Source organism: Electrophorus electricus, chromosome 7, assembly GCF_013358815.1.
Source record: "Electrophorus electricus isolate fEleEle1 chromosome 7, fEleEle1.pri, whole genome shotgun sequence".
Taxonomy (NCBI): domain Eukaryota; kingdom Metazoa; phylum Chordata; class Actinopteri; order Gymnotiformes; family Gymnotidae; genus Electrophorus; species Electrophorus electricus.
Window position 1 is genome coordinate 1,118,722 of NC_049541.1, and position 22,647 is coordinate 1,141,368.

General features: G+C 47.2%; 1 protein-coding gene across 11 annotated transcripts in view; it reads right to left on the bottom strand.

Moving 5' to 3' along the window:
- mbnl1 (muscleblind-like splicing regulator 1) overlaps positions 1-22,647 on the bottom strand; it is a 51,600-nt gene that overhangs the window by 7,923 nt on the left and 21,030 nt on the right. For 6 of the 11 annotated variants that reach the window (XM_027033172.2, XM_027033175.2, XM_027033177.2 and 3 more), the window contains 6 exons: positions 7,691-7,861; positions 5,962-6,195; positions 4,997-5,236; positions 3,409-3,456; positions 1,320-1,473; positions 470-505 (listed from right to left, as the gene is read on the bottom strand). In XM_027033172.2, the coding sequence (XP_026888973.2) occupies positions 470-505; positions 1,320-1,473; positions 3,409-3,456; positions 4,997-5,236; positions 5,962-6,195; positions 7,691-7,861 (883 nt within the window). The remainder of the gene's footprint in view (positions 1-469; positions 506-1,319; positions 1,474-3,408; positions 3,457-4,996; positions 5,237-5,961; positions 6,196-7,690; positions 7,862-22,647) is intronic. The other 5 variants (XM_027033179.2, XM_027033182.2, XM_027033181.2 and 2 more) reach the window with 5 other exon arrangements.

A 22,647-nucleotide genomic window follows, 5' to 3' on the forward strand; every position in this document is an offset into this window, starting at 1 on the left:
TAGCAAAAAAAAAAAAAAAGAGCAAATTGTGGCAGCAGAGTTAAACTGGTGTACGTGGTGTAAGTACAGTGTGGCACTGGTACGTCAGGAGATGAGGAGAACAGAAAGGCTATGGCGCTTCAGTGCTGATGTCAAAACACATCACAAATCTCCATACCGAGACTGTAAAGAAGTCCCTACAATCGGCTGTGTGTCTTACAAACCACCAAACGACATTACACACCAAATAAAATTTTCTAAGGGGTTTAGAAAGCGTTTACAGTACATATCCAAAAGAGTTCCACACCACCCTGCAGGACCTGAGGGTTAGCAGTCGAACTCTGTGTGGTTATGCGCTAGGCGTTTCTATGGCGTCAGTGTGAGCTGCATGAGGCTGCATGAGGCTGCGTGAGGTTGCGTGAGGCGGCGTGAGGTTGAGGAGGTGGCATGCTGTGTATATGGCCAGTGAGGAGGAAGGCTAGAGACCTACCCACACTTGCTGCAGGAGTCATGCACAATATTGAGCCTGCCCATCATGCATTGCAACAGGAAGTGGATTGGAAAAGGGAGAAGAATCAAAACAGCCCATCACAAGGTTGGTTAGAATAAAAGAGACAACAAACAAAGGAAGACTATAAACAAACAAACAAAAAACTGCAGGGAATCATGACATTCGCAGAAGTCTGATTAGGTGTGGACCATGTGATCTACGTTTGGGAGGTGAGAGGAGAAGCAAGATCTGAAGTGATAAAAACAAGCCTTTAAAATAACGATCACTCGTTTAGTGTGCGCCACCGCACCTCAGATACAAGAACACTGCTTTGCTATTTTGAGTAATAACAGCAATAACATTATAACACAGTAAGTCCACATGGTGGAGCTTGTAGAGATGTTTTTCCTGTCTATACAGTGTTTAGTACACTCATTCTAGATACAGTGATATATTTCAAACAAATATGCAGATTATAACTACGAACAAAAAACACAAACTCAATAAACTTGATGCACACAAAGAGAAAAGGTTTTGTCACTGTACCACACACCTCAGACTTACCTCAAAAACAGTCAGTTTGGGTAACTTGAAATGAATTTATCCCATTCCAAACTTTTACAAAAGTTTCATTCATAGAAACCCTTTTCACGAGTCAGACTGATCCTATCAAATCTCTTATAGATAATTAGTAGTTGTTTATAATTAGATAATTATCTAGGTTGTAAATCCTCTTTGCCTTTTTAAAATGTATTTGAAACCATTTTGTGCGAATTCCTCGTGTCTGTGCAGTCTGTGAGGTTTTTGCTCGGGGGTCATAGGTCAGGTGAGGGGCGCCGGGAAACCCTACCTGAAGGGATAAATGCAGTCTGCTGCTGGAACTGCATGTTGGCTAGAGCCTGTTGGTACTGCAGCATGCCAGCGTTGAACATGGAGCCGGTGCCAGCACTTTTCTCCAGGGCTGGTCTCTTTGGCAAGGGAGGCATAACATTATGAGGGATGCCCTGCTCGGTCCGGGGGAAAAGGTGTGATGGACCGTGGGGATGGAGGAATGGGCGGTGTGGGAAAAAGGAGGAGGAAAAGAGAAGAGAGAACAAATGAGTGGTCATCAGAGGACATGACATCACAGCACAGAACAGACAGAACAGACAGAACAAAGATAAGAGTACAAAATCAAAATAAAACCAAAACAGCAGGCAAGCAGCAGCCTTTAACATGACTACGCTACAGCCAGAGGCAGCGGAGCCTAGCCCTGCCTGTGCACACGCAGCTTCAAACACACAGACTAGATCAGCGAACCGTTGCAGCTGTTAACATTACTGTTCTGGCTGAGTCTAGTGCAAATGAAGCAAGCAGAGCTCGACTAAAAATATACAGCAAACCAGAGGAACGTAAACAAACAAACAAATAAGGCAAATAATTAAATAAACAGAAACAGAAACTGAAAGCATCATCAAAAAATAAAACATAGCTGCACTGCTTTGTCCATGAGATCTGAGAAACATGAGACACAAGTTATTAACGTCTGCCCCAGACTGGCAAAATACCCACCACTACAGCAGAACTGATACCCCAGACTGGAAGAATACCCCCCACTACAGCAGAGCTGATACCCCAGACTGGAAGAATAGCCCCCCGCAACAGAGCTGATACCCCAGACTGGAAGAATACCCCCCACTACACCAGAGCTGATACCCCAGACTGGAAGAATAGCCCCCCGCAACAGAGCTGATACCCCAGACTGGAAGAATACCCCCCACTACAGCAGAGCTCATACCCCAGACTGGAAGAATACCCCCCCCCCCCAACAGAGCTGATACCCCAGACTGGAAGAATACCCCCCTGCAACAGAGCTGATACCCCAGACTGGAAGAATACCCCCCACTACAGCAGAGCTGATACCCCAGACTGGAAGAATACCCCCCCGCAACAGAGCTGATACCCCAGACTGGAAGAATACCCCCCCCCCCAACAGAGCTGATACCCCAGACTGGAAGAATACCCCCCCGCAACAGAGCTGATACCCCAGACTGGAAGAATACCCCCCACTACAGCAGAGCTGATACCCCAGACAGGAGGAATACCCCCATATCCACTTCTCCACTTCCCCGTACTACAGAACGTGCAGAATACAAACACATGGAAGATCTGTGCAGATACGGAACAGAGGCACAAGATCCACAAACCGCCACAGTTTAGTGCAGCTAGTCCTGTCCTCACAGTGTAGTGTAGGCTGCGTGTGATGACCTGATTGTGGTATTCCTTTTAAAGGGCTTGTTCTCACCCAGTTACACCCAATCACAGAACGTTTTGATAAAGACGGGGTTTGGTGCCCTCTTTGATGACGTCCCACCAGTCGACATGTTTGTTTTATTCTTGTTTCCTGCACAGAAGCAGGGAAAGAAGTGGGAGGAGAGGCTCTGACTCAGCCGTGTGTGGAGCTGAGACTCAGCCGTGTGTGGAGCTGAGACTCAGTCGTGTGTGGAGCTGGGACTCAGCCGTGTGTGGAGCTGGGACTCAGCCGTGTGTGGAGCTGGGACTCAGCTGTGTGTGGAGCTGGGACTCAGTTGTGTGTGGAGCTGGGACTCAGCTGTGTGTGGAGCTGGGATTCAGTCGTGTGTGGAGCTGGGACTTAGCTGTGTGTGGAGCTGGGACTCAGTCGTGTGTGGAGCTGGGACTCAGTCGTGTGTGGAGCTGGTCAGAATAAAACCAAACAGACTGGAAGGGGACTTTTAAGGAGAACACTGAGAAGTTGTAATGAATATGGATCAACTTTCCACAATCAGCTGATCACAAAAGTTATTAACATAGCAATAGGAAGAGAACACAGCGCCCATAAATAAAGATTAAAAAAGGACTACGCTTGCAAATTAATTATTGTTTGTTAAGACACTACAACAAAGCAACATGCCAAGCAAAAAGGTGAAAGGTCATAGTACCAGGTCAAAGGTGGCCTCGAGGGGTCGCTTCAGTGATTTGACAGCCGTCTTAATTAGCAGGCAGCGAGCACATGATGGCATGGGCCAATGGGGATCAAGCGCATTAACATAAACAGCAAGCAGAGGTGCATCATGGGGGCAGCAGTGCATTGTGGGTGGGTGAGAAAAAAGAAATAAAAAACAAATCATTTGGAATGCAGTTTACCAAGAGGACATTTGGACTAAGACATGCACATTAAAGTCACTTAAGAAAAACGCTGTCTAACAACTGGATTAATACATAACACTACACTACAGCAGCAGTGGTACAGGGTGGTGTTGTCTACTGGACATACTTTCAGTTTCACAGTATTCAGTATGATAATACATAGAATTACACAGTATTACACATTATCATACCACCGCAGTATATTTGTTTTACACATCGTATCCCTTTATACGAGAATGATCACACTGCCCCCTACTGGACTGAAGCGAAGAGGTAAATGTGTACCTTTTTACACAATGTTTAAGGAAATCAGTAATTAGAGGAGATACATGAAACATGAGAGTCATGAACATATGTTTCAGGTAAGGTAAGGTAGTAGGGTGAGAAGTGTAGATGACATAACATGTCCTTTAAGTACAATTAAAGGAGATTCTGATATGCCTGCTAATAACGTCATATTTCGCTCATTTGACACAAAGTGAGGGTTTTTGTAAACTTTAGCTAAAACAGGAGGGATTTTATGATGATGTAGGACACGTCAGTGTTCCTGTGTTACAGCACAGAAGTTAATGAAACAAGTTGTGTTCCACAATATCAGTCACGTTTGTTTTTTTGATAAAGGACTGCACTGTACGACACAGCAAGCCGTGTTATTAAACACACTAGAATATAATAATCACCTGACAAAACAATATTGATCATTTTAACTAAACAACCCTGGAATGTTGTTATCTGTGTGATGATATTCCAGAATCAACATTAGTATAGAGATTTCTTTTACTTTGTGTAAGTAGAGGCTAATGTAGTGATCTGAACCTGTTTCGAAAGGACGTTGACTACCATAAATCCCACATGCGCCAACCATAGTGAAATATGACATCATTGTTCAGTGTCAGAGGTGTCCTTTAAGAGTCCTAAATGCCAGTGTGCCAGTCCCTGGCTGACATGAAGTTGGTTGGAGAGAAGTTTTCCCAAACACAAGTTTGCCCGTACATGCCATAGTGGTTCCTGGAGCATGTAAGGTGACATAGATGCATCCATGTCAACCTGAGGCAGAACATAGTTATGTACGAAGATTAAAAACATCCATGTCCACACTTCAGCATGCTCTGGTGGTGCGTGTGCAGCTCACTGCAGTGTGTGGAGGTGTGTGTTTGCACATATGTGTGCATACATGACATTTATGTGTGTGTATGCCTGCTTGTTTGTATGTATATGTATGTGTCAGTGTGTATGTATATATGTGTGTGTGTGTGGTGTATAGGTGTGTGTATGTATATATGTGTGTGTGTGTGTGTGTGTGTGTGTGTGTGTGTGTGTGTGTGTGTGTGTGTGTGTGTGTCCTGTCCTGCTCTGCACAGTCGTAGGGGCAGTGCTCACCATGGTAGCACTGGCAGTAGCCTGGTTCACCTGGTGCTGGGTGGCTTTGATCTTGGCCTGCAGGTGAGCAGGGGGGTGGAAGTACTTGCACTTGTCCCTGGAGCAGCGGCCCTTGATGTAGTCCATGCACACGGTGACTGTGTTGTCACCCGAGTCGATCATCGTGCTGTCTGCAGGGTGCGCAAAACGGCAGTCTGTCTCTCCACGGGAGCAGTTACCGCGCTGGTACTCACGGCACACCTAAACAGCATGCACGCACACACACACACAGACACACACAGACACACACACACAGACACACACACACACACACACACACAGACACACACACACAAGCAGCTCACACATAGACATACATACACGCGCACACACACACACACACACACACACACACACACACAAACACACGTTAGGATATGTACATCAGGACATGTAGATGCAAAAACATACATTCACACAGGCAGAGGTAGCACAGCTAGCTGTCAGTCTTAGCCATGTACTATTTATTACCTTAGTTACACTTCAGAGAAAAACATTTGTTTACATATATTCTTCCATTAGGGGGCAGCAGTTCACAACTGTTTTTGTTGGTTAAATGAACTGTACTTTTGACATCCAGAATGCGTGTTTACACAGTGAGGCTTATTTCCGTTAAAGTTGAACATTAATGCAGTTCCGTCTGCTGGCACATCTGTGCTGATGTAAATGACAAAACTAACGGAACATATTCACACAGCCTGCATCTCTCTCTCAGTCTCTCTCTCTCACACACACACACTCACACACACACTCTCACACACACTCTCACCCTACTAAAATGCTGCTATAATTAGGTCAATGCTATTGCGCCTCCTCTGTAAACCAAATGCGCTGGCCTCCGCGTGGCGGAATTGTGTTGTGCGATGTTGAATGCGGGGCCATTCGGTTGTTGGTATGGTGAAGATTAACGGGATTAAAGCTCCTACCTCCAGGCGGTCAGTTCGCAAAAGCTTCTGGGCAGCGGCGGCGTTGGCGACCGCGGCAGCGTTGGCTGCAGACGGGACGGGCGCCACGGAGGGGCTTCCCCCGATCAGGACAGGGGTGCTGGGCAGGATGTCGGTGGGCATGAGGGCAGGTGACACGGGGCCCAGGTACGGGTTAAACTGTGCCGCCCCTGCTCCTGGGTTAGTGGTGAGGTTCGGCGTGACAGAGAACAAAGGCTGAGAGAGAGAGAGGGAGAGAGAGAGAGAGAGAGAGAGAGAGAGAGAGAGAGAGAGAGAGAGAGAGTGAGACCGAGAGAGAGACAGAAAAAGAGAGAGAGAGAGAAAGAGGGAGAGGCAGAGAGAGAGACAGAGAGACAGAGAGAGAGAGTGAGACAGAGAGAGAGAAAGAGTGAGAGAGAGAGACAGAAAAAGAGAGACAGGGAGAGAGAGAGAGAGAGAGAGAGAGAGAGAGAGAGAGAGAGAAAGGGAGAGAGAGGGAGAGGCAGAGAGAGAGAAAGAATTGCGTCAGGAGCACTGTGTAATCCCGTGTATTTCTCTGAGTTAAGTGTATGGTCTCCTATCTTTTTCCTATCTTCTCCTATCTTTTTTTTAACTTTGACCGATAGTCTGTGACTTTGTGCTGGTTTAACTCTGTAATGTGCTGGTGGACTGTGACTACGTGTTTCTCTCATGGTTCAGTCTAACTTCTGATGTTCTGATGAGTCTGGTCAACGATTTATTTCAAAAGTTTCAAATACTGACGTGTATCAATGTGATGAAAAGTTATAGTCTAGCCCTTTCTCGAGGGTTGCATTAATGCTGCAACGTAAAAACATAGTTTTCTGTTTTGATTATGGATCTCGACTGCATGATATAGCAAGAATGTTTCATTCTGTACCGTTTCTGGGTAGAAACTTGATTTTCCGCAGACACCGACATTACTGCTGCAGTGCCGTGCTCCGCACGTGCCTCGGTTTGGCACGGTTACCGCCACATTGTGTCCCTGTACACGCGGATTACCGCGGTGAGTCGCGTGCGGTATGAAGAAGCAAACACTGATCTGTTTCCGTTATTCGGTGTGACCCCTCTTCTGGTCTTTGAAAGGTGGATGCGCTAAGAAAACGTGGCGTAACGTGGCAGAGGAAGTCGGGGTCTGTTGCTCGTGAGGCCGACGTGGGCGAATGTGGTAGTTTTTCGCTGGGGTTTGAAATGTTGGCCTCCATCTCACACGATCAATGTTCCAGAGAAAAATACCATGCTCCTTAAAAATGTACCGCTAGTCTCTGCAAAACATTCACAGCACCCGATGGCTGCAAAAGTCCCAGTGAAAAAATATGGTATGGAAAATAAATTATTCATGGAGTGTGTTTAAATATTAAACATCCTCATATTTTAATATTTTAAAGACCCAATTAGGATGTAGGAGGGAGCGATCCTTTTCTGGGCTGTTTAAGATAGCAGGGCATATTTCATATATTTGCATATTTAAAAGATATTTGCAGCTACATTAATTAAAATTTTGTATCGTTCACTCCAGATGAGTATTTATCTTAGTATTTATCTAAGATGGTGAGTATTTATCTAAGACCAGACTGGACTTCTTTTGTGGTACGTGCACAGGCATCAGAGGTCTGTACAAGGTGCAATGTATCTTTAAAACAATTTTAGCATTGCTTTGCCCATAAGGTAGGTGGAGCTGTATGGGGGGGGCGGAGCTGTAAAAGAGGCTCACCATTGGCTGAAGCTGGCTGCCAGGCATGATGGCATTGGCTAGCTGCATCTGCTGGGCGATCATGGCCATGTTCTTCTGTTGGATCAGGTTGTTCCGCCCATTGATCTCTAGCTGGGTCTTCAGGTGTGGAGGAGGGTGCAGGTACTTACAGTTCTCTCTGGAGCAGCGGCCCTGGGAGAGAGAGAGAGAGAGAGAGAGAGAGAGAGAGAGAGAGAGAGAGAGAGAGAGAGAGAGAGGGAGAGAGAGAGAGAGAGTGGGGGGAATGAGAGAGAGACGGAGACAGAGAGGGATGAGAGAGAGGGACAGAGAGAGGGAGAGAGAGAGAGAGAGAGAGAGAGAGAGAGAGAGAGAGAGAGAGAGAGAGGGGGAGAGAGAAAGAAAGTGGGGGGAATGAGAGAGAGACGGAGAGAGAGAGAGAGGGAGAGAGAGGGAGAGAGAGAGAGAGAGAGGGAGAGAGAGAGGGAGAGAGAGAGAGAGAGAGAAAGTGGGGGGAATGAGAGAGAGACGGAGAGAGAGAGGGATGAGAGAGAGAGAGGGAGAGAGAGAGGGAGAGAGAGAGAGAGAGAGAGAGAGACGGAGAGAGAGAGGGATGAGAGAGAGAGAGGGAGAGAGAGAGGGAGAGAGAGAGAGAAAGTGGGGGGAATGAGAGAGAGACGGAGAGAGAGAGGGATGAGAGAGAGAGAGAGAGAGAGAGAGGCAGAGAGAGAGAGAGAGAGACGGAGAGAGAGAGGGATGAGAGAGAGAGGGAGAGAGAGAGGGAGAGAGAGAGAGAAAGTGGGGGGAATGAGAGAGAGACGGAGAGAGAGAGGGATGAGAGAGAGAGAGAGAGAGAGAGAGAGAAACGTTAAGTCATCTGCATTTGAGTTGTTGTCAACACGGTCCTCATCAGCGCAGTGCAGGAGCTCTACAGACACGGCGGGAGGATCTCAGCACAGAGTCACTCCCAGTTCTCAGTCCTCACATGTCACATCACGTCGAGAGGGAGGAGACGTGCCGACGTGCCTCACAAATGATCTTACAACTCTACCCTCATTCATCCTTAAAACAATGACTTATAATGCCAGGTTTTGCTGATCCTAAAACTTACATGGAGTAATTTAAAACAAAGTATGCTTAAAACAAACAAACAAACAAACAAACAAAAAAACCCCCTCTAAATAAAAATAAGTGTCTAAATATTTATTTTTCCGGTAAGTGGTTAAGTCTACAGTTGGGGATATTTTGTTATTAAGCATAACAATGCACAATAAAGTTCCACCTACACTGTCCTGTAAGACATGTGGGTGCGTTTGTGTCTGAGAGTGTGTGTGTGTGTGTGTGTGCGCCAGAGTGACTGGTGTGTTCCTGCCCCAGCCTGCCTCAGAGCTGTGTCTCTTTGCCCACGTACCACGGCCATGTCCTGTTATTCTGCTTCATTCTTCACTGTCTGTCTCACGTGGCGTTCTGCTCAAGGACCCGGTTCACCCGACCCACCGCACAACGGCCTACAAACTGCCCAAGACGCACTGAAGTACCTCTAGCTTTCTGCCAGCACATATGAAACGGTACACTGTGCGTTAATACGTTTAAGAGTTGTTACAGAGTCAACCACAGCGCTGACTCGGCAGTTTCTGAGTGGTCTTTATAAGTGGGGATGCTGTCTCCCAGAGTTTTAAACGTTCATGCCAGTTCACCGGGCATCCTGGGGAATGACTCATGTGTAAGGATGGAACACTCCAGAGGTGCTAAATGAACCATGCGCACAGAAAAAGCGAATGTTAATCTGTGGGTTCTCCAGCACCTGCTGTAGTCATTTACTCTGGTGTACAAATGAATCCAGACAGGACGTATAATCTGTCCGTCAAAGCGACAGTACTGTCCAGCTGGACACAGCAGGGCACCGGGTAAGGTATTCATTTTGTGCCAAAAGTACTAGACATCATTACCTATGATGCAAGTAGTCATTATGTGTCAGAATCTAAAACACAGGTGTGGCAAACACAAAAATAACATTTTGCTCCAACCATTCTGTGCCGTCGTTACCGTGTGGAGCGGCCTGATTTTCTCTGGCTACCATTTTGTCAGTCTGTGCTTGCATAACCACTTATTGTTTTTACAACATTTAATAATAACAGTAATACTAACCACACATTGCATTTATATATCAACAGACAATACAAAAGAAAAGACACTGATATACACATAAGACAACATAGTACATGGAACATTCACAAATAGCACTTACAGGACATGGACATGAGCTGATGAGAGAGAGGTTCAGGAAATACGTATTTTAGGGTTAAGCACATCTAGAAAAGGCAGGATGACCATGGACATGTAGGCTGAATAAGACCTCAGCGTGTGAGTAGGTCTGCAAGGAAAGAGAACATCCCACAGGTGTGAAGGAACCAGGTGCATTAGGGCTTTATAGGTGAGTAGGAATATTCTAAACTGATGAATTGATTAACTGGAATCTTGGCACATTTTTACCAGGTGGATGGGGCTTGGACAAGTAAACCGTAAATATCTACTGGATAAAAGATCGGTTTGTTTAAATTCTTTAGGCACATAAGACGTGCAGGCATGGGTGCCCAGGGCAGGAACGGAGCAGTGCGCTGAATTCCTAAACCAGCACCACAATAACTCAACAGTACAGGGGCAGGACTAAACATCAGCGCTATCATGACTGCTATGGTAGGACAGCTCAGAGAAAGCAGCCCCTCATCGCAGTTGTGTTACACTAGCACCTGTCACTTCTCATCTGCAGAGCCTGGCGTATCCGAGTGACATTAGCACTGTGTACTGAACACCTCTGCACTGGTACACGACACAAGTCTGATGTGACATACGACTCGTACTGTGTTAAGGCAGCTACTTCTCACGGAGCGCCAAAGCCGCTGACCCAGAAACAGAGCAGCTGCCGCCCTTCTCCGAGGGCACCTCTGTGCACTTTTTCCGTTTCACACTGGAAGGAGATTCTAACAAAGCAGTGAAGTGCATTATCATGACGGTGGCGCACAAAAAACAACCCCAACATGCCAAAAACACGGAGCAGAAACCCAGCTGCTGACCCTCTTCTGGAATATTCCTCACACTGTGGCATTATGGCTGCATGGGTCCCAGAGCTGGGGGATCATTCTATAAAGGGTTAGTGTTTAACTTCTGATGTTCCCTGTTCATGCAGGATTGGAACAACATTCCATAAATCTTAAACCTTCAAGAACACAAAGAGTCCCAACGAACGCTGATGCATTAAACCTGAGGCAAGCAAACTAAGTAACATTGGCTATGATACACAGACATGGAGTTTGTACCAGCACCACGTGTCAGACACATGCTCGGGTTTTTAATTGAGTGTAGACACGGACATTCGTCTTCAATATGGTTTGGTGCAGGGAAAGAGAAAGAAGGAAGGAGAGAGCAAGAGAGAGAGAGAGAGTGGGAGGGGATGAGAGAGAGAGAGAGTGAGAGTGGGAGGGGATGAGAGAGAGAGAAAGAGAGAGAGAGTGAGTGGGAGGGGGTGAGAGAGAGGGAGGGAGGGAACGAGAGAGGGGGTGTGAGAGAGGTTGATGAGACTGGAAGTGCTACGTTCAGCATTCTCTCCACCAGTGTGACGTCTCCAGTGGAGCAGTATTCCCTAATGTCTTGAGCAGATGCTATTCCAGCTTAGGCAGACGGCTCGTGCCCCAGCCTGGGGCAGGTGTCCCGCACCACGGGCTGCAGTACAGGCTATGTAAACAGGTCGCTTATTTAGGGTTCCGTCATTTGCCTGCATTAATCTTTACCCTCCTAACCCATGGAGAACGCACTTTAGATCTACCTGCACACAATCTGGTGCAAAATAAACCCTATTTTCTTTTGGGAACAACGTTGTCTTTGTGTGGTTGTGTCACTGTGCCATTTGTTAGTGCGTTTTCTACTTTTGCCACGTGGGAGGAAGTGAGATATTGTTTTCCATGAGGTTAAAGTCACATTCTGTATTATTTTTGAAACCCTCACTCCTTTGTGTGGTACGACCAAGGCTCCTCTCCTCGCGAGCCTGCAGCTTGCTTTCATCCTGTGCTACTAACACTGGAACGCCTCAAGTGCTTCAGAAAGCTCCCAATAAGCTTTGTGAGGAACATGGCGACAGTCTGTGTCTGTAAAGAAAAATTCCCTGGGCTAATTTTAGCACTAAGAACCGTCAGACATGCCCAGGTCTCTTAGCAACTAGTCCAGAAGGAGAGAAAATGTCTTGCAAAGTGCAGCGTTATGGTAAGACGGTCCAGGCTCCAGACGTTGCCAGGAGAGGCCGGCCGTGGCCGCTGTCCTGGCGCGCCTGGGCCTGACCCAGCTCAGAGCGGGAGGGATGTTTGGACAAGGTGTGACAGACCCCCGGGGGGTCGACTGAGCGTTTGCAAAAGTGGAAGAGCTAGAGCAGAGGGGAGGAGGGATAGAAGGAGAGGGGAGGAGGGATAGAGGGAGAGGGGAGGAGGGATAGAGGGAGAGGGGAGGAGGGATAGAAGGAGAGGGGAGGAGGGACAGAGGGAGAGGGGAGGAGGGATAGAAGGAGAGGGGAGGAGGGACAGAGGGAGAGGGGAGGAGGGACAGAGGGAGAGGGGAGGAGGGACAGAGGGAGAGGGGAGGAGGGACAGAGGGAGAGGGGAGGAGGGACAGAGGGAGAGGGGAGGAGGGATAGAAGGAGAGGGGAGGAGGGACAGAGGGAGAGGGGAGGAGGGATAGAAGGAGAGGGGAGGAGGGATAGAGGGAGAGGGGAGAACGAGAGAACGGGAGACAGACTAGTGTGTGGGGGTGTAATTATGAGCAGGAGGTTCAGACGCTGCAGAGGCTTCGAGGTGCTATCGGCCCACCCGACCTCATCCTCATCCCTTAGCAGGTTCCTCAGAAAGGCATCGGAAACAATCGCGCCCATGTTTAGTGCTGAAAACAGTGGTAGCTTAGTGGTTCAGGTATCCGACTTATAATCAGAAGGTTGCCGGTTCAAGCCCCACCACTGCTAAGTTACCACTGTGGGGTCCCTAAGCAAAACCCTTAACCCTCAATTACTCAAGTTGTACTCAGTAAGTTGCTTTGGATAAAAGCATCAGCTAAACATAAATGTAAAATGCTCGCACAACTCACAGATTCTGCTCAGAATTCCCACTGTGTCTTTGAAGCCCAGGCTAAATCACATGATGTGGATGTGGGCATCAGACAGTGGATTATGGTGTTTTCAGTTGCCACCCCACACACAACCCTTTAGTTATTGGCCAATTATAGATTCAGTTTCATTTCTGTCTGTGTCTTTGTAACAAACCATCAGCAGATACCAAAGAAGAGAAGCAAATAAGTCTAGATTTCAATTTATGTACGGAAAATACGCTTCTCTTCTGAATGTTAAAATGTAGCTATGCAGGCCAATAACAAACCTATAGGCCTATGCTCTAGGTAGTCCAATCAACCAGTTACAGCAGACCAAGAAAAATAAATTAATATGACATTGCATTAGCCGCACTTAACGTGTCCGTAAATCTAATATTAAACACATTAATTTTGCAAATACATATAGTTATACCATTGAAAAGGCATACATGTTAAAACATCCTAAAACTTTGTTAATGAAATGATCAGAAGGGCTGGTTGCCTAAATGAAGTGCAGTCATCTAGACTGGCTCAACTCTGGGTCTCTCTTCTGGATCTGTCCAAATCTAGATTTCCCAGCTGTCGTTACTACATGGTTATCACAGATTAAGCAGCCCAAGGCTCTCCAAAGCCAGCCGTTCCAGAGAAAACATGGCACATGTTAGCGGAGCTCTTGGAACTGGGAGCGAAAAGGAGAATCTGAAGACATGGATATAAATATTTGGGTATTTCCCCTCATATGACTTGTTTCTATACAAGGTGTATTCTTGTGTCACTGCTCTAGAATGAAACCTATTCATGAACAGCTGTTTTTCAATTCATCCCATCAAAATATTTTCTGTTTTTCTTGTATTTAGATCTGGAATATTTAAATAACTATTTGCGTAGATGAGTGGTGGCTTGAAACTTGGACAGTTTCCAAAAGAGCTGCAACTCATTCCAATGTGGGTTGTTTTCTTTTGTTCACACATATAGAAAACACACACACACACACACACACACACACTCACTCACTCACTCACATACTCACTCACACACACACACACACACACACACACACACACACACACACACACACACACACACACACCATACTTGAAACATAAAGGAGAGGGTTGCTCCCTCTCGTCCAGCTGTTCTCTCACTCTACTCTTTGTCTCAGAGTGGCTGATATATCAGATCCATGATGGATTTCCTGTGGCAGTGAAGTTTAGTGACTCAGCACTTTCTAAGATGCAGGAAATTTTCTGTCCACTCCCAGAATTCCTGTGTCACCATCTTCCTACTCAGAAGGGCAAAAGGCCTTTGGCTGTCCCACAAACACAGACACACACCGACCCGTTCCACACACTCTCTAAACTTTGACGTAATATCAGTGCACTACACAAATCCACACCACAGGAGTCACAGTCATTATGAAGGCTAGGATGTCCCATGAAGACTGGATGTATCTGATAGGAACAGGTGTTACATAAATATTAACCTTGATCAGGGTGATGCATGATGTATTTGTGTGTGTATTTGTGTCCGTCTCCATACCCTGTATACACACACACACACACAAACACACAAGGTGCCAACTCTTCATGCACCTCTTCACTCTACTGTCGTGTCTGTCATGGTGATGGTAACCTAGCAACAGAGGTCTCTCTTTCTCTCTCCCTCCCACTGAACCTTTTACTTTGATCAGAATTACAAAAGGCACACTATATTAAAATGTGCCCACACACACACACACACACACACACACAAACACACACACGCACACACACACGTACACACACAACCGGTCAAACTATGGCCTCTGTAATATGACAAGCTGGTCTAATCCTATTATAATCTATTACAGCAGGCATTGTAATCTCCCAGTGATATGGCAACCATACAGCATGACGGCAATAGTGTGTGTGTGTGTGTGTTTGTGTTTGTGTGTGTGCTTGTGTTTGTGTGTGTGTGTGTGTGTGTGTGTGTATGTGTGTGTGTGTGTGTGTGTGTGTGTGTATGTGTTTGTGTTTGTGTGTGTGTGTGTTTGAACTCCTCTTGGCAGCAGATGCAGGAGTAATTTCTGCTAACGGCTTTAGACAGCATCTAGGTACGTAGTGCCAGAGTTTGAAGCACTTAGCGTAAATATAATTAACTACACATTTAACAGATATATCAGCGCCAGACGTGTGTGTGTGTTTGTTAGGGGGAGAGACATGCTCTAGTTGGGCATAAGTGAAAGGGGCATATGAGGGTAAATCTGGCTAGGAATGAAAGAATGGTTTATTGACAGCACAGAGAGAGGAATGGGGGCTCTCTCTCCCTCCCTTTATCTCTCTCTCTCTCCCTCTCTCTCCCTCCCTTTATCTCTCTCTCTCTCTCCCTTTATCTCTCTCTCTCTCCCTCCCTCTCTCTCTCTCCCTCCCTCTCTCTCTCTCTCTCTCTCCCTTCCTCTCTCCCTCGCTCTCTCCCTCCCTTTATCTCTCTCTCTCTTTCTCTCTCTCCCTCTCTCTCTCGGCAGGTGTAGAGTGGAGGCTGAACCGTGGAGAGAAAAAAATGAGGGATGAAAGCGGAGTGGAGGTGTGAGTCGCAGCCCTCTGTGCCTCAGCGGATGGAGGAGTGCTAGCCCTGCTCGTCTCTGCCACGGGCGCGCAGGTCGGTCTGTGTGAGCATGCTGCTGTCCACAGTTTTGCACGTCAGGGACATGAAGGACAAATGCAGAATGAATATTAAAATGAAACCAACGAGTGCAATGCAGTAATAGATGGTTCCAGAAGGGTCCTGAGTCTGTCATTATCTAGCATCAACCAATCCTACCACATCAGAAACATTAGCATGTGTAGGAGATAAAGCACATTTATGGCAGTTGCATTGTTTTTGCCCTACAGGAATGTGAAAAATGCATGATCCTGATTGGTGGATCATCCGGTGTACGTTGTAGCTGGTAACCAATGAAACGTGATTAAAGTGGCTCAGTTGTGCATTCATGTGGTGTCTGGGGCTTTGAGCTGATATGAGCTTTGTGGAAATACAATTACGGACAGTTATATTATACACATACAGTATCTTCTGAAGGCTTTGGACATTTTGTAAATACCGCACTATTAAACATTTAGACGTAGCATAAAATATTTGGGAGGGGGCGTTCAAAAGTGTGTGTGTACAGTGTCAACCACTGTACCTCTGTGTGTGTGTGTAATGTTAACTGAGAATGAGATGTAGGACAAGTCAGACATGTGCGCACACACACACACACACACACACACACACACACACACACACACACACACACACACTCACTCTCACACACTCACACACACACACACACACACACACACACTCACACACACACACACACACACACACACTCACTCTCTCACACTCACTCACTCTCTCACACACACACACTCACTCACACACACACTCACACACACACACACTCACTCTCTCACACACACACACACTCACACACACACACTCACTCACTCACACACACTCACTCACTCACACACACACTCACTCACACACACACTCACTCACACACACACTCACTCTCTCACACACACACACTCACTCTCTCACACACACACACTCACTCTCTCACACACACACACACACTCACTCACTCACACACACACTCACTCACTCACACACACACTCACTCACACACACACTCACTCACACACACACTCACTCACACGCACACTCACTCACACGCACACTCACTCACACGCACACTCACTCACACACACTCACTCACACACACTCACTCACAAACACACTCACTCACACACACACTCACTCACACACTCACTCACACACTCACTCACACACTCACTCACACACTCACTCACTCACACACACACACACACACAAGTCACATTCATGCAGCTCTGATACCACCCGGATTATCAATGAACTTTGAGGAACCAGGACAGTTCAGTGGTACCAGGACAGTTAAATGGTACCAGAACAGTTCAGTGGTAAGTGAGCTACTATAGCAACCAGAGTTTCTTCTTTAACAGTTTATAAAAAGAATGAAACACCAACCCCCTACAGACACACAGACAGAAGAACTCACAGGCTATACTCAGAAAAAGAGAAGTAACCTCAGACACACACACACACACACACACACACACACACCATGTAATACTGTTGGGTTCATGTAGGGTCTGTGATGATGTCAGCAGCAGAAGCTGTGAAGTTGTGTAATTGGAGACCCAGTCAGTCCCCAGAGGGAGAGAGGGAGAGAGAGACACAGAGGTGGAGGGAGAGAGAGACACACACAGAGGTGGAGGGAGAGAGAGAGAGAGAGACACAGAGGTGGAGGGAGAGAGAGAGAGACACAGGTGGAGGGAGAGAGAGACACACACAGAGGTGGAGGGAAAGAGAGACAGAGAGGTGGAGGAAGAGAGAGAGAGACACAGAGGTGGAGGGAGAGAGAGAGACACAGAGGTGGAGGGAGAGAGAGAGACAGAGGTGGAGGGAGAGAGAGACACACAGAGGTGGAGGGAGAGAGAGACACAGAGGTGGAGGGAGAGAGAGAGACACACACAGGTGGAGGGAGAGAGAGAAAGAGAGACACAGAGGTGGAGGGAGAGAGAGAGAGACACAGAGGTGGAGGGAGAGAGAGACACACACAGAGGTGGAGGGAGAGAGAGACACAGAGGTGGAGGGAGAGAGAGAGAGACACACACAGGTGGAGGGAGAGAGAGAAAGAGAGACACAGAGGTGGAGGGAGAGAGAGAGACACAGGTGGAGGGAGAGAGAGAGAGAGAGACAGAGGTGGAGGGAGAGAGAGAGAGAGACAGAGGTGGAGGGAGAGAGAGAGAGAGACAGAGGTAGAGGGAGAGAGAGACACACACAGAGGTGGAGGGAGAGAGAGAGAGAGACACAGAGGTGGAGGGAGAGAGAGAGAGACACACAGAGGTAGAGGGAGAGAGAGAGACACACACACAGAGGTGGAGGGAGAGAGAGAGAGACACACACAGAGGTGGAGGGAGAGAGAGAGACACACACACAGAGGTGGAGGGAGAGAGAGAGAGAGACACAGAGGTGGAGGGAGAGAGAGACACACACACAGAGGTAGAGGGAGAGAGAGACACACACACACAGAGGTGGAGGGAGAGAGAGAGAGACACACACAGAGGTGGAGGGAGAGAGAGAGACACACACAGAGGTGGAGGGAGAGAGAGGGAGAGACATAGACGTAGAGGGAGAGAGAGAGAGAGAGAGAGAGAGAGAGAGAGAGAGACAGTGTTGTGAGGTGTGAGGTCTGTACCAGTGTGAGGTGACTGATACTCAGTGTTTCTGTGTTCCATCCTGGTAGATGTTCACTAAACCACAACTGTGATTATTCCATACTGACATCAGAAACATAACCAGCTATTTTGGTTTTTCACTCACTTAATCACCATATGTCCCACGTCCTGTGGCTCTTACACTGTCCCGTGTCCTGCTGCCTGTGGCTCTTACACTGTCCTGCGTCCTGTGGCTTTTACACTGTCCTGCATCCTGCTGCCTGTGACTCTAATGCTGTCCCGCGTCCTGCATGTCTGCTAGTCCTCCTGTCCATTCTGTCCTGCCATTTTGGGACTTTCAGATATGCAGTGCCGAGCCCTGCCTCCTTCGTCATGATTGGTTTCAGATGGCGCACAGAACCCACCGTGCCCTCTACAGCAGATCTGCATCAAACCCAGATGTCACAACAGGACTGAAAGCTGAAAGAAAAAGTCCCATCGCTCCACCCCTTCCTCACCCCAGGCAAGACGTTGCTAAGCGCTCTCTCCACATACAGCCCGGGGCCGCAGATGTCACATGGTGCAGCTGAATCAAACCTGAGCCGCAGAACGCACCATGCACTGTGTAGTTTTACCTACTCAGAGTTCAGCTCGAGAGACAGAGAGACAGTCAGAGAGACAGTGAGAGAGACAGTAAGACAGTCAGAGAGACAAATAGACAGTGAGCCAGAGAGACAGTCAGAGAGACAGTCAAAGTCAGAGAGACAGTCTAAGAGACAGTGAGAGACAGTGAGACAGTCAGAGAGATAGTGAGAGAGACAGAGAGACAGTGAGAGAGACAACCTGAAGAAGCAAAACAAGGTCTCTTTCTGGATTTTACACAGAGATCATTCAAACAACGTCGACCTTAAAGAGAAGTCAAAGCCATAGAAAAGAGAACAGGAAGGAAGAACAACTTAGCGCTGGGGGCCGGAATATTCTAGAATGGTGAGAATATTCTAGAATTCTTAAGAAGTAGCTACTCCCTAAAGTAACTGAAATGGAATGGAACATTCTTTTGGCTTCCTCTATGACATCAGCGCATTCTCCTGGCCTTTGCGCCAAGCTGGAAGTCTGCTGCCGTGAAAATCACTTTGGGAAGAAATGAAATGGGAAATGTGGTTGGCTGGAGAATATCCGAGCGTTCGACTGTGCCTCTAAAGTGAGACGCAGCTCCAGGCACAACGGCACATGTAATGATGTATAATGATGTTTAGATTTGAGCTGTATTTGTGTAGTGGGGTGTATGAGTATTCTGCTGGCTGTATGATTATAGCTTTCCTAAGTGTGTGAGGCTCCTCTGAGAATTAATTCAGTTACAGAAATAACACAACTATTTATAAGGAAAAGAAAGCGTGAGTTGGTGTGACAGGGAGTGTGTGTGTAACCTGCTGTGCTTTTCTCTCTGGTCATGTGATATCTGTTCTAATTATATGCTTTAAAAGAAGGCCATCCTCTGTTTCTTACTGTGAGTCTCAGAGTAGCATGCACACACACACACACATAGGCGCGCACACACACACACGCACATACACACATACGCGCACACACACATACGTGCACACATATGTGTGCACGCACACACACACACACAAATATCATATATGCTCCTTAAGAGAATTTACACAAATCTAAAACCTTCATTTTGGACCTTCGATGGATCTCGTCAGAGCAGAAGTAGCTGACCCTGTACAGGAATGTAGCTGACCCTGTACAGGAACGTAACTTACCCTGTACAGGAACTTCTACAAAATGGATCTGTACATTCTGTACATTGTGTACATATATACACAACCATATACATTGTACATTGTGCATATAATCATAATATACATATATTGTACATACATTGTTAATATATTTTGTACATATATAGAATATATATATTTCTCTTGCATATAAATATTTCACATATATAGAATATCTATATTTCTCTATGCATATAAATATTTCACATATATAGAATATCTATATTTCTCTATGCACCCCTGTTTTCTTCTCCTCAGTTTGGACAGAGCAACCATTTCCCTGCGAGTTATACTGTGTATGACTATGTATGTGACAAATAAACCAAACTTGAAACTTAGCTGACCCTGTACAGGAACGTAACTGACCCTGTACAGGAACTTAGCTGACCCTGTACAGGAACGTAACTGACCCTGTACAGGAACGTAGCTGACCCTGTACAGGAACGTAACTGACCCTGTACAGGAACTTAGCTGACCCTGTACAGGAACGTAGCTGACCCTGTACAGGAACGTAGCTGACCCTGTACAGGAACGTAACTGACCCTTTACAGGAACGTAGCTGACCCTGTACGGGAACGTAGCTGACCCTGTACGGGAACGTAACTGACCCTGTACGGGAACGTAACTGACCCTGTACAGGAACGTAGCTGACCCTGTACAGGAACGTAACTGACCCTGTACGGGAACGTAGCTGACCCTGTACGGGAACGTAGCTGACCCTGTACGGGAACGTAGCTGACCCTGTACAGGAACGTAGCTGACCCTGTACAAGAACGTAACTGACCCTGTACAGGAACGTAACTCTGGCTGCATTTTGGCTGCCATTTTGGTGTGCCACATGCTATGGGATGCTTGCACCATGCTGGCCTGGTTCTCATTAGGGACGAGGTCATTCAAACATCGCTGTCTCTCGCCATTCAGATGCCTTCATGAACTTTCTCTCTGTTCAAAATAACTCCATCTCTCTCCTCTACACCTCCACTCCATCTCTCCATCTCTACCTCTCTCCTCTCCACCTCCACTCCATCTCTACCTCTCTCCTCTCCACCTCCATCTCTACCTCTCTCCTCTCCACCTCCACTCCATCTCTCCTCTCCAACTAAACTCCATCTCTCCATCTCTACCTCTCCACCTCCATCTCTCTCCATCTCTACCTCTCCATCTCTCCTCTCCACCTCCACTCCATCTCTCTATCTCCATCTCTCTCATACTGTCTCTTGTAATTTTTTGTGTAATTATTTTTAACATTGTTGTCTTGCTGCTGGCACTTTTCAATTTTTTCTTAGTATTCATACACCTTCTCTCTCTCTGTCTCTCTCTCACTGTCTCTCTTTCTCACTCTCTCTGTCTGTCTGTCTGTCTCTCTCTGTTTGTCTCTCTCTCGCTGTCTGTCTGTTTCTTTTGTTCTTCCTGTCTGTCTGAGCACATTGTTATTTATATAGCAGTGGATAACAGATTTATCACTCTGGCAGATGGACACAAAGTAGCTGGACCGTTTGTGTGTGTGTGTGAGTGTGTGTGTGTGTGTGTGTGTGTGAGTGTGTGTATGTGCCCTGGACATTGACAGCTAGAGTCAGCAGAAGCGCAGTGTGCTTACATCCACACAGTGAGATCCAACCCAGCCAAGGAAACTATTACACAGAGTCTGAACTTGTGGTATAATATGGTATACACACGCACACGCACACACACACACACACACACACACACACACATACATGCACACACATGCTGGCTACAAACCAATCACTAGGCACTTGGACAATGATCTTCTGTCCACATCTGCTTTGAGATAATTCCGTCAGACCACTGTCTGTCTTATATGTGCATGCGCACACACACACACACACACACACACACACACACTGAAAGAAAAATAGATGACCATAGTATGTATGTGTACATGTGCACTGTTGTCACAGTACATATAAGATGTAAGACACGTATGTTAAGGGAGACACCTGGACAGCTGCCAACATTTCACAGCAGACCTGTGAAGTAGCCTGGTCAACCACACAGCCTCCCTGTCAGTTCAGAGAGTGTGTGTGTGTGTGTGTGTGTGTGTGTGTGTGTGTGTGTGTGTGTGTGTGTGTGTGTGTGTGGGTGCGTGGGTGTGTGGGTCTGGTTGTTTGCTTTCCTCTCCTACAGCGTAAAAATAGATGGAAAATTACAGAGTGGCGTTCCCCACTGCTCTGTGAGGAAGTGGTGCTCTGAGCACACACACACACACAGACCAACACACACAGAGACCCACAGGCACACACACACATGCTCACACACATGCACACACACAGACCCACACACACACACACACACACACACACACAGCCCAAATGACAGGGTGGCACAACTGTATCACAGAACCAAGCAGCCCCAGTAGGGAACAGTGTTAATGCAGCAAACAGGGGAGTGGAGGATCCTCTGTCTCTCCTGGACAGCCCCCGGTCTCTCCTGGACAGCCCCTGGTCTCTCCTGGACAGCCCCTGGTCTCTCCTGGACAGCCCCTGGTCTCTCCTGGACAGCCCCCGGTCTCTCCTGGACAAACCCCGGTCTCTCCCTCCTGGACAGCCCCTGGTCTCTCCTGGACAGCCACCATCTCTCCCTCAACCACCCCATTTACACGGCAAACCGGCAGGGCACCAAAGGTTGGCAAAGGCATTCCAACACTGTTGGATCCAGCGCGACTCAGATACCAACACGCTGTGGAGTATGGCGGCCTGACTGCAGAGTGCCACCATGTCTGAGCCCGGAAAGCGTGGAGTGAAGGAACATCGCCGAGTCACGCCTGCAGGCAGCCTCGTGTGGCCATTCAAACGCACGTAAAACCACAGGAAATATGGAAAGA